The sequence below is a fragment of the Gossypium hirsutum genome, chromosome D06, assembly GCF_007990345.1.
Source record: "Gossypium hirsutum isolate 1008001.06 chromosome D06, Gossypium_hirsutum_v2.1, whole genome shotgun sequence".
Classification (NCBI taxonomy): Eukaryota; Viridiplantae; Streptophyta; class Magnoliopsida; order Malvales; family Malvaceae; genus Gossypium; species Gossypium hirsutum.
In genome coordinates this window covers 6,647,402-6,660,258 of record NC_053442.1, presented here as the reverse complement: position 1 = coordinate 6,660,258, position 12,857 = coordinate 6,647,402, and the positions used below count along the sequence as shown (strand labels likewise).

At 31.0% G+C, this 12,857-nt stretch overlaps 1 protein-coding gene across 1 annotated transcript; it reads left to right on the top strand.

The window, feature by feature from the left end:
• The first annotated feature begins 6,496 nt into the window (after nt 1–6,496).
• On the top strand, nt 6,497–11,223 carry LOC107901422 (F-box protein 7). The gene is made up of 11 exons (XM_016827428.2): nt 6,497–6,762; nt 7,008–7,085; nt 7,233–7,345; nt 7,680–7,796; nt 7,877–7,973; nt 9,388–9,461; nt 9,565–9,618; nt 9,707–9,808; nt 9,985–10,043; nt 10,467–10,677; nt 10,876–11,223. The coding sequence occupies exons 1-11, from the start codon at nt 6,753–6,755 to the stop codon at nt 10,933–10,935; spliced, it is 975 nt and encodes a 324-aa protein (XP_016682917.1). The 5' UTR covers nt 6,497–6,752; the 3' UTR covers nt 10,936–11,223.
• Nucleotides 11,224–12,857: the final 1,634 nt, after the last annotated feature.

Sequence of the window (12,857 nt, the reverse complement as noted above, 5' to 3'; positions counted from 1 at the left end):
AATAGAGTCGACTCTAGTGAATCCCCTAAACAGCTAGGTCCATTGGACCGGAGTCATTCAGTTACTGACTTATAGCCCAGATCAAAATGGGGTCCAACGACCCTCTTCAACACCCTCAACAAGGCTTGGAATAGTGTGTCATCCCTAGTTGAGCGACTTTGAGACCTAGTCTCGGTAACAGGTGAAATCAGTGTCTTACTCGTGTCTAAATTTGGCAAACTACCCAAAGAGGATGACTCAACTCGATCCCCCTTACGACCTTTACCGTGCCCACGAATACCACGACCGTGAGTTCCACGAGCGCTCATAATATATTTCAAATTTATCTAAATTATAAAATTTTATGTATTAGTTGCAGTATTTATTAGCTGATATTTTATGCGTAATTATCAGGAGTTCAGAAGTGTTTTAGAGACTTTAGTATCTAACTAGCTCAGTATAGTTTTAAGAAAGTTTTATCTAAATTTAGAATTACTTGCAGGATCAACGCCGGAGACTCGGTGTACCATATACTTACTCAGAATGATCCAAGTTATTTAAGTACCAGATCTTTTTTAAACACAATTTTGGAACCCAAAATTCATAGGCCGAGTTTTGAAACCTGGCTCTGATACCACTAAATACAACACTCAAACCTAGCATAAACGTTATGGCCGAATCTAGATATGTCACAAAGAAGGGTTTTGAAAATAAAATCATTTCGATAAATTATCCAAGTTTTATAACTATTACTGAAAACATTATTAGTTAATTCATTTGTCAAAACATAATTTACAGCGGAAGTATTCGAAAATCTCGTTCGGGTTTTCAGAAAAACTTTTATTTTAGTAAAAACCATGTCTTTAGCCAACCGTCTCAAATAAAGAGTTAAATAAAAAATCAAAACCCAAAACAAGTCCAAACAGTCCAGAGAGTCCATTAATTACAAAACTCCCAGAAAATAATCATTAATTAAGAAAAAACCATTAATTAAAAATAGTCTACAAACTTGTGGTCACCGTGAGACTCCACTGCACTGATCCGCCTAAGTTTGTGGATTACTTGTATAGAAAAAAACAAACAGAAGTGAGTTTTTGTAACTCAGTGTGTAACCCAACAAAAATAGACATGCTATACATATGGAAATCACATATACAGTCAGATACAGATTCAGACTTAAGTGTATTTGGGATACAGTTAACAGAATCAGATAAACAGTACAGATATATAGAATCCTACCCCCATCATCTATACACTGAGTCTGACCATCCCACCACACCATGTGGGGTTAAAAACACCCACCCATCCCTACACATCATATAGTGTCATTACGACACATAATAAAAATTATTCAGTCAAGTTGCTAGAATATAGGTGAATGTCGCCATACAGAACACTTCATCCACATATACAATTCTCACCCCAAACATATATACAGATTATAGATACAGAAATATCATGCGTACATGTTCGTATACAGATAACATATATATTTAACAGAATAGTCAGACATGCATAACAGTGTCCTACCCAGAGCAGACTATTAGAATATCAAATCACATAATTTAGGGTTTCGCTAGCCTTTACTGACCCTACGGTAGGCCCACAGTCGATCGCAACGACCCGTGTGACCCTAGGGAAAATTTTAGAATTATGAGCCCACATGCCCTTGTGGGCCGATAGGCCCAGATTGGCCTTGCCCATACAGAATGCATTTTTGGCTTTCACCGAAACTCAATATTTCGTGTTTAGGTACACACCTGATACGGTTTCAATGCGAAAACACTCTCGAGCCACACAACACCTAAAATTGACCAGAAAATCACCGAATTAGTCACTTAAATCGAAACTAAACGGTAACTACATTGAAACAGACAATCCTTTATTCTACAAAAACCCTTACCTTCAAATGAGCAACGGTGATTTCGCACAACTATAGCACCGATTGGAAGCCCCAAGCCCTTGATCTTCTCCTAAGCAACAATAACGAACCCCATCAACCAAAGATTCACTAACCAAAACAATAACCACAGTTACCAAAAACGTATAATGAACATCGAAATATCAAGATACAAAATTACGACAGCAGATAGAAAGAAGAAAAATAGAATCGTCGAAAAGGAATAGGAAGAAGAAAGTGGTAGAAAATAAAGAAAATTAACGTATATTTTTATGAATTTTGGAATAGATAGAAAATAAAATAAGAAATAAAATAAAATAAGATAATATATCAACAACTCCCTACTAACCCACCAACACCCAACTATATCAGAATCCTAGTTCCACCCAACCTCTAACAACCACTCGAAACAAAAATTAACACATTTGCTCCCGCAATGATTCAAACACAGGACCACCAGCACTACAACTCTTTACCACTCGAATCAACAGGCTCATTCTAATATGAGTTTACTAAAGATAAAATATAACCCAACCCACCAAGGATAAGGCTAGGATTAGAAAAATAACAAAATTTGCAAATATGAGACTAGAACCCAAGACGTCTTACACACACCCAAAACGCTTAACCACTAAAGCATATACATATTTGTATCAAATATTTACAGAAACATAAATAAATTATTCAAGGCATTATATTGTTATTCAATGAACTCAAGAAACAAATTCATTTAAGCACTTAACAATTATACAAGTATAAATAATAAACATTGACTATAATATGTTTTTTCAATGAAAGAAACTCTTATGAGTGCTTTTGGTTAAAAAAAATTATCATTTCCAAAGGTAATGTAAGATTCCATCATAATATTTCCTTAGGTATTAATCTTAGATTTAAATAACGTCAACATTCTAAAATATAAGAATAATCTCAATGTCTTCGATAATATAACATTTTTGACAATTTTATTCTTATTTTCAATTATTTTAATTCTTTTTACTTAAATAAAAATGAAATAATAATAATGATAATAATTTCTTAAAAAACAATAATAATAATGAAAACAACAACAACTTTATGAATTAATTTCTCCAGTTATTTGATATATTTTTAGATAATATTTTAATAATATATTTGTTTATTATTATATGTTTGAGGAAAATTAATATTTAGTCTATTATATATATTTGTTTACATTTTGCTTAAAATATGAGTTTTATGATAACACTCTAGAATAACGTATTTTTATGTATTAATTATGTATTTATTCTGAGTATGATCCTGCTAATTTGAGCTATTTATGATCTTTTATCTCATAGGGACTAAATTTGAGGAAAAAGTAAAATTAAGGGCCAAAAGCGTGAATTTAGAGATAAAATGGGCCAATGTGCGACAAAAGGAAAAGTTGGTGCCAAAAGTGCAAGCATGGAGGACACAAGGGTTGAAATGCAAAAAGAAGAGATTTTATTCTATTAAACTCTATTTTAATTATATTAGGATAATTAATATTGAGATAATTATTAAGGATTATTTTTAGGATTTTATTTTATTTATCTTCAATTAAATGTATTTATCTTTTAGGAATTTAAGTAGGATTAGTCTATCTCCCCTAGCACTATAAATAGGGGGTGAAGTGACTCAAAAGAAATTGATATTTTTCTGTAAACACTCTCTCCCCAAAAGTCTAGGCTTTAGTTCTTCTCATATTTCCTTTTAATAAAATCTCTATTTTTATTATATTTATTTTCTTTTCCACCACAACCATAAGCCACTAAACCTATCTAGCTGAAGGTTGTTGATATTCCCTAAAAAGGGTTCTTGAGGCTTAGAATCCGTACTTAGCCTTCTCAACGAGTATTCATCGTTTCTCCGCACTACGGGGCTGACGCTTCCGTCCATGTCGCTTAAGAAGTAAGCTTTTCAACGTACGCAAAGGCCGCTGCTTTGTATGTTTTGGGAAGGTTGCAAAGTCGGGTCGTTAGCTTATTGTGTCAGAGGTTGGCGAACCCAAGAGACAAAATGACATGAGATTCGCTATTAAGAAGCGTTGATCTAGTATAAGACGATCCCACAGAAGCGATTGTTGGCTAGAGTCAGGTTCCACCAAATCGTAAGTCTAAATTTTTGGAGCTGGTGGTCGTAGGCGTCCTCTTCCACTATAACTGGCTTATTCAGTTTGGGAAGGATCATTTAAAAGTCGAGGATTGAACCCAATGCGGAACGAGACAATTGGAGGCTAGAATCTCCCATAAGAATTTCCTTTCTCTCAACTTTATTTTTAATTTCTCTAATTTTCGATTCAATATTCTTAAATCTGTTTTTTTTTCGTTTTCAGATCCAAACATTTAATTCTGTTAATTTTTTATTTTATTTTTTTTAGGAACCCAAGTTTTCTTGGGCAAAATTCTGCCTGAGATTTCACGGAATAAAATATTTTGCAAGTCCAGTCCCTGAGGATTTGACCCTACTTCCCTTTTACTATTATTTTTCATTATTTATTAGGGATAGAATATTTTTGGTGCTTTCATCGACCGCATCATTTTATAAAAAATTTATGAATATTTTAATAACATGTTTAAATAAAAAAATATAAATTTATTATTTCATTGTCTCGTTATTTTGCAAGAGTTGTAGGTTTAGTCTTTACACTTTATTTGATTAATTTTAGTCCTAGTATTTTTCAAATTTTAAAATATTAGCCCTAACCTAAACAAAATACGTCCAGTTAAATAGAATTACTAGTCATGTACTATAAATACACCTGTAGATTTAATCCATATTCTCCAATTGAATTATTCTAAATTCCTATACTTTTTGAAGTTTGAAACTTCAGTCTTGATGCAAATGATGATCGTTAATTCATTAACTGGTTTTTTTGTGAGTAATATGTGAAAATAACAAGCTGGCATGGCATTACACATATAATAATATGTTTGTCGCGTCAGATTTAGGAAATATCATAACTTAATTTAATGAACTTTATAGTTTTCGTTTGATGAGGACTGAAATATTAAAATTTAAAAGTATAGAAACTAAAAATAATTAAATTAAAGTGCAAAAATTAAAAGTGACTAATAGAATTTAATCTATTTTTATCCGATTTGAATTGCATTATATTGAAATAAAATAGTAGATTCTCTCGCTGTGTTTCGAAAAATTTAATAAACATTTTATTTATATTAATTTATGATAGATTCGTATAAAGATTTAATTTCTATACAACAAATTATGTAAGATATAGATTGAATATTAATTAGAGCATCACACTTCACGAAAAATATTTATATATTTCCAACACGCACACCCAAAAATAAGAAACACAGATAAGAAGCAAACAATACAAAATATGTAATGAATTATGATATAATAAATACATAAATTATTCTCTAAATTACAACACTATAATAAATCGTTTAAAAATAATATAAAATTACCAACAAGTAATTTGGTGCAATAGTAACACACATTACACTTTTAAGGAAAAAAGATATGTTCGAATATTAAAAATACCATTATTAAGAGGAGCAGCCACAAATTCTGAATCTTGAAGGCACCAACTAGTGATTGGGTGAAATAGTAAACACGTTACATTCTCAAGAAGAAAATGTGGATTCAAATATTGGAGATAACATTATTAAGAAAGACAACCATAAACCCCGAAAATAAATCATAAAATGAACATACATATAATATAAAAAAAATGAAATTAACACATATATGAACAAATTGAAATTTATAACACAAACATGGGATTGATGAAAAAAGAATATAAAAATAATAATATTGGCTGGTTAGGCTCGGATTTAGCATTTTTAATCTAGGCTGGGCTTGGGCATGATTTTAGGTCAATTTTTGGGTCAAGTTCGGGTTTAGAAAACGACCCTAAAATTTTGCATCGACTTAGCCCATGTGCAAGTCTAGTCATAACCATCTCAGACACTCATACATGTTCATGTTTATAGTATAAATTTTATAACTTGTATAAAAATAATTTTTAAAATTTGATTTGACTTATGTAATTACTCCAAATCTCACCCTCTTCCTAAGAATTGAAAAGTGTAATTGGGGGTACTCCAATTACACCCAATTCGATAAGACCCGCCCGTTACAATGCTTACCCAAACATGCCATCATTGTGTAATTACAAGCAATCACACCCAAACTAATTATTAGGTGGCTTTCCAAATATTATCTAAGTAAAATTTTGCTATTTCTAAAATCCGATACGCCAAACATATATGTTAAGATTGAAATTTCAAATTTTAAAATGTATAGAGACTTGGAATGATCCAACTGGAGAAAATGGAATAAATCTACAACTTTATAAATAGTATAGGACTATTAATTGAAATCAATCAAATAGATTTAACTACTACTATTTGAGTTAAGACTAAAATTTCATATTTTAAAAAATACAGGACTAAAATCAATCGATTTGAAAAATATAAAAACTAAGATTAATTAAATAAAAATATAAAAATTAAATTTACCACTTTCACATGATACAATACCCAATCCAATATTTCAAACATCTTCCACTCACTTCGCCAGCAATACTTCATAACTTGGGTAGTGTGGAAATTTAAAGGGCCTAACATCTTAAAGGTAGGTTGCAGTGGTCTGTTAGAGTAGACTGGGCTGACTCAGTCGACCCGTTGATAACCTTTGTTTATGTTTTGGGTTATACTGAGTCGGTGTCTTCTAGTTTATTCTGATTGGGCCCTTCATTTAATCTCTCAGCATTTTTCCATCACTTATTTTTTATTTCCTTCTAATTTTGAAATATCGGGGTTTGGTAAATTTAAAAAGAGGAGAGAAGATTTCCTTCAATTTTCCTTTGAGGTTCATAAAATTCATAGTTGATTCGATTCCCATGAATCCAGGTATTTATATTTCCATTATTGAATTCATTCATTTCTAAATTCCAATCCACCATTTTCTTTGCTCCCGGTGATTATTTTTATTCGAATTGTGTAGTTACAGAATGAAGAAGAATGATTTAAACTTCAATCTTTGTTATTGGTTTTGTTTCATCTCATCGCTTTCTTCCCCTTTTTTTCTTATTCTTTTAATTACATTATTATTAGTTAATTAATTGCCTTAATTTTTGCGGATTTTGCCTTAACAGTTCCCTCTGAAGTAGAATTAGAATCAGCTTTGCGCTTGAAGACCGTACAGTACTTTGTGACGCAGAGGCCTTGGCTTGGTATTTTTTATTATTTATTTTCATATATTTTCCATAATGATTTTATTCATTTTTTTTTTCGTTTGAAAGCCATTAGCTTAAGTTTTTTTTTTTTTTGTATAAAACACTTGTAAATTATTAATGTTACTTTTTCTTTTCAAATTTCAGATCTTTATGGAAAACATGTTAGACCAGTTGCCCCTTTTGGAAGCGCCAGCAGAAGATCATATGTTGATCCTGCACTTATCCATCGTAGCTTGCCCGATGAGCTGCTTTTCGAAGTATTTCAATGCATTAGTTCTTTTTGACAAAATTTTTATTAGCTTACTTTGGTTTTCTCTATCTGCTTCTAATTGTTTATTATTCATCTAGAAATGCTAGGTTTTGAGCTGAAAATGTGATTTTGAATCTATTGATTGTGATTTCGTTGATAAACGGACATCTTGAAGTTTATTTTATTGCGTAAGAGCTGAAAATTCTAATTTCAATGGCAAAATATCAAATTTTCCTACTTATGAACTGGTAGAATTCCTTGTCTTTAAAACATAGAGCAATTTAAAAGAAGAAACAATTTTTTCCCCTTAATTAGAGAGTAATGATGAAATAAATGTACAGGTCTTTGTACGAATGGCTCCATATGATTTAGGAAGGGCATCATGTGTTTGTCGAAAATGGAGGTACACAATCCGTAACCCTGTGTTTTGGCGTACAGCCTGCTTAAAGGCTTGGCAGGTAAATTTGCTTTCCATATGGAAGCTTTTATTAGTTTGCATGAATTATTGATGCTTAAAACTAGTGCCTCTTTTCTTCAGCTTTCTGGCCTGGTGGAGAATTATAAGATCTTGCAATCAAAATATGAAGGTTCATGGAGGAAAATGTGGCTTTTAAGACCTCGGGTACGAACTGATGGTAAGTTGTACTTTCTCACTTGTTTTTAGTTTTGGGTGTAATATATTCGGTGGGAAATGGAGAAAGGTATGCTATTTGCATTCATTTATTTTTAAATTGTGAACTCTGTGCTATGCATGGTCTTGCTGATTTTAGCACATGTTGCCATTTTGTTCTTGGGAGAATTTCTATGATTATGTTCTTCAATTTTCATAATTCTGTCGAGTATTAGACAGATTAGTTTGTTTGGAACTATTGTCGAAATAATTTTCAAAATATGTCGAAGGGATAAAGAATTACTTGATTACGTAATCAATCTATAAGTAGCTAGCACATAAGAAACTATGTATTAGCTTTGGTGAAGTTCCAAACTAAGGATATTGTTTTAAAGATGAAAAGAAATCAATTTGAGAATCTTTATATATGAAGGAATTTGAATGGCTGTTGATGGGATTTGAATTCTTGAGATTTAGAATGGAAAATAAGCTTCTATGATATTTTACACAAGGGGACTGAAATACTTGTCTAAAGATATTCGGATACTAGGTTTGGAAGGTATTTTGTAGAATTTACAAAGGGGATTTCGTACTCCTGAATCAAAGATTTGAGTACCCTAGTTCAAATTTTGGCAAATTTGTTGGGGAGGGCCTGTTTCATTTCAAACTCATTCTTACCTTTCCCTTTTACTAGTAAAGGGTTGCCAATGATACCTACCAAGGTTCAAAATATGAGAACTCAATGAAAAAGACAAGTTGGTTGGATGGAACAGTACGACTAAATATACTACACTTTTGATTAAATCTCTCTAAATAAAGATATCAAAGTTTTCCAACATAGAATATGAAAAGATAAATACAATTTTTGAATCACTCTCTTTGGTATCATTCTCAAGTAAAAGTAAGTCCCTTAGTCTTTGTCTGCTGTAGAAAACCATGTATAAGAATGGCTCTTATGAAAGGTATTTAGTGGTTTGATTTTGATTTGAAACATAAAATTTGGTGTATATTAAGGCCCTTTGACAACACCCTTTACATACACTATAATTGGTTGGTCGAAACAATTTAAAGTGGCATTCAAAATCTTGAAGCTTTTTCATTTTTCATTTGACTCCCTTTCATGAATTCATCAATTTTATATCCATTCAAAAACTCCATGTTTGGGATCTCCCCCCTCCCTCCTAAAAGAACAGCCCAACAATTGTACAGTTATATTTTAGTGTTATAAACAGCTACTGATTCTAGCCTGAAATTTGTTGAATCTGCAGTACATGAAAAAAGAACTGCCATGCTCAAGTGTTCATGTTATATTTGCAATGCATATGGATTAGCATGAATAAACCTGATTTTATTCTGTATTTGCCAGTCCTTTCTTTGTTGTAAACCTTTGGGATTTCTGATTATGTTTAATAGAACTTGCATTGCTTTTCATATTGCAGGTCTCTACGTAAGTCGGAATACTTATATTCGTGCTGGAGTTGCAGAGTGGAAGATCACAAATCCAGTTCACATTGTATTATGCTAACCCTTATCTTCATCCCAAGATATCATTGTATATTGCTTTATTCTGAAATTATTTCTAATTCTTTTTCATCTTTTCGTTAATACTTCTGCAGGTCTGCTACTTTCGTTACTTGAGATTTTTTCCTTCTGGCAGATTTCTATACAAGGTTGTTTTGTACATATAACTTTCTATAGTTCTGGATATGATCCCATGTTTTCTTAATCTAATTGATATCTCTATTTATTTGTTATTAGAATTCCTCTCAAAAAATAAAGGATGCAGCAAAGTTCATGAATTTTCGTGCATCCAAAGCAGACTGTGTTTTTGGTGGCCATTACACTTTGTCCGATAACAAGGTTAGCTCTTTTCATCAAAATAATATTTGGAATATCATATCATATTTGGTAGGTTGATGCACTTATGCTCCATTGAATGCACATTAAGTTAGTTGTTTAATTCAATTTCTACTCTCTTCCTATTATTACTAACTTGATATGTATTTTAAGGATTTTGTTATAATTCTATTATGCAGGTTGAAGCTGCCGTCTTGTACCCTGGCATGCGTCCTACTGTGTTGAGAATTCGTTTAAGGTAATATAAGAAGCATCAACTTTTGTTCTTGTTTTTTTGTTCCATTCATCTATGAGGTGTGAGGCTTTCTTGTTAAATTTTGTTCTAGAGTTAAAACTATTATCCTGAACCAAATAATTTGCTTTTGGATAAGGGTCTTATGTCTCATACCTGCATTTTTATTTTATTTTATTTTATTAGCAGTTCAAAATTAGTAATTGCATGCCAAATGCTAAGTTATAAAGACAAAATACCATAGAAGTGAGTTAAGATATCTGGCATTTTACAAAATGCTGTCTTTGGATCGGAATATACCTTGTAGTTAATAGATAATTACTTGATCAAGTATTTCTTTCATATTTTATTCCCTCAATATTCCTCTCTCTGTCTAAATCTCCTCCATTAGCAATTTTATTCAGTTTTCTTTATTACATACTTGTACAGATTACGAGGAACAACAGCAGGGGCTAACAATCGAATGGATTTACTTTCCCTTGTTACTAGTGGTGTGGATGATAATGAAGCCAGTGGTCCTGAAGAGGACATCCTTGGAGTTGTCGAAGGCTGGCAGGACGATGAAACTCACAACCCAGATGTGCCTGCTGTGTCCCACAAAAGGGGTCTAACACCATTCGTCTTTGTCCCATTTGAAGAGGTAACTTTGCTTCTACCCTTTGATCCTTTGAATAATGAACCAGCAGACTAGCTGAATTTTTTTTAAAATCGCAAATGAGTAATTTCGCAAATAGTCAACAGTTAGTGCTAATTAGCCAAGACTAGCAGCTCTCAGCACGACTACTACATTTGTGTTTTTTGGTAATTAATAATTTCGCCTATGTCTTTGGTCGTTCAGGTGGAAACATCCGATTTAAATCTGCCTGTGGAAAAGATGGATTACTATGTCCCGGGCTGAGACTTCCTGCTTCAGCAATCAAGATATCGCATTTGTAAATATAGATGTATCAGTTGGAATTAATAGTATTTCTTTATTACATAAAATACACCTCTGTTCATGGGATTATAAGTTGCTCTTAATCTTTTCCATGAATCTCAAAATCATAATGGGTGTGCTTTTTTGGCATTTTATCCATGATATGCCATGTAATATATTACCAATGTAATTTGTAGTGGCTGCAAATAATTTGGCACCTTACCAACTCCAGATTTAATCTGTTAATTAAATAATTTTGCAAAAGGTGAATTTGTTGTGAAGTCCATATATAAAAGCGTATCTTATCCATAAGATTCTTTAGGTTGTGATGTTGTAATTTTCTCACGGTATAAGAGAGTAGTGGGTGGTAGAGTTTTTGGTCGACCCTTTAAATTTTAATTTTAGAGTGTGGTGCGATGTGTTTAATTTATCTTTTATCTTATGTTGTAATATCATTACAATATCTAATTTCATTATTATTGTTATTTTTATACTAATTGTAAGTAAACAACGCGCTCATTCAGAGTCACCATTTTTTATTCTCACCTTTAATTTGTAATTTTCTGTGTCTCAATAAAAAATGTTACAATGTAATGATAATTTTTAAGTTATCAAGTCTTATAAAAATATATCTAAAATCTACCTCATTTAAATTTTTATAATATATTTCTTTCAAAATTTTATCATGATAAATACTAAAAAATAAGCGGTCAAAATTGAAAATTTTGTATCACAAAATTAAAATGTGATAAGTTTAGTGAAATAGAGAGTTGTTCTAAATTCATTGATAAATGAATGTCCATAACCCTTAAACTTATTCTATTGTAACCCTTAAAGAATGAATGTTCATAACTCCTATATTCATTATCATATAACCCCTAAATCATTTATAAGGTACCTAACCATGGGTCATTAATGCTTTATAACTCATGGTTTTTGAAACCCTATAAATAGAGGGAATGTACAAGCTTATGGTATTCCAAGTGAAAATTGAATCATCCTTTCATTTCTTTTTATCTTTCTTTTTCGCTTAATCTTTGTATTCTTCTTTTAGTTTTATAATAGGCTATCAGCATGATCTTACTCAAAATGATAGTTCTTTTTATCAACGATCAAAATTACCTTCTATGATCTCCAAGATCTTAGACAATAAGATGCTAAGTTTTTACAATAAGTTTCTTTTATTTAATGCTTCATTTCTGATTAACTTTTTTTTAGCTAATTTATGATCAATTATAATTGTTTTGATTAACTTATTTTATTTTTATGTTTTTAAGCATGGTAAAAGATTTTGATATTACTGCCTATATGAAATTGGGAAATAAGATCCACTCTCAAAGTTTACTATTGATAAATTTTGAATAGATTTAAAGTCTACTACTAGAGTTTAATTTGCTTAGTTCTAGATAAAATGATCAAGACTTAACGTTGAATAAGAAAGGTACATCAACTTAATTAGATCTCCATCTTTACACTTTTTCTCAACAGTAACATCTTTAAATATTAAATCAACTTGATATATGATTTAAAATCTATGGTTTAAATATTTGAGATGGTCTTATTTATAAGTTTTATTTCCATGGATTACTTATTGTTATAAACATCTTATTTGTTTATGAAAATGAATATTGATTAACTTATTTATGTTATTATAGTAAGTTCTATAATTAAATAATATATTTGACTAAAATATATTTAGTATGTAAATTTGTGTTGATAAACCAATGAATTTTATGATTATTCGGATTTGATTTAGTTCAAATATAGATTATGTTCCTCTTATATCTCTTCTTAATTTGGTTATACAATTTAAAATTTTTCAATACTTATACATGTGTAACTCTAAAGATGATTTTTTAGGAATGTCTAAATTAAAATTTGGGTTGATTCTAATATAAAATTTC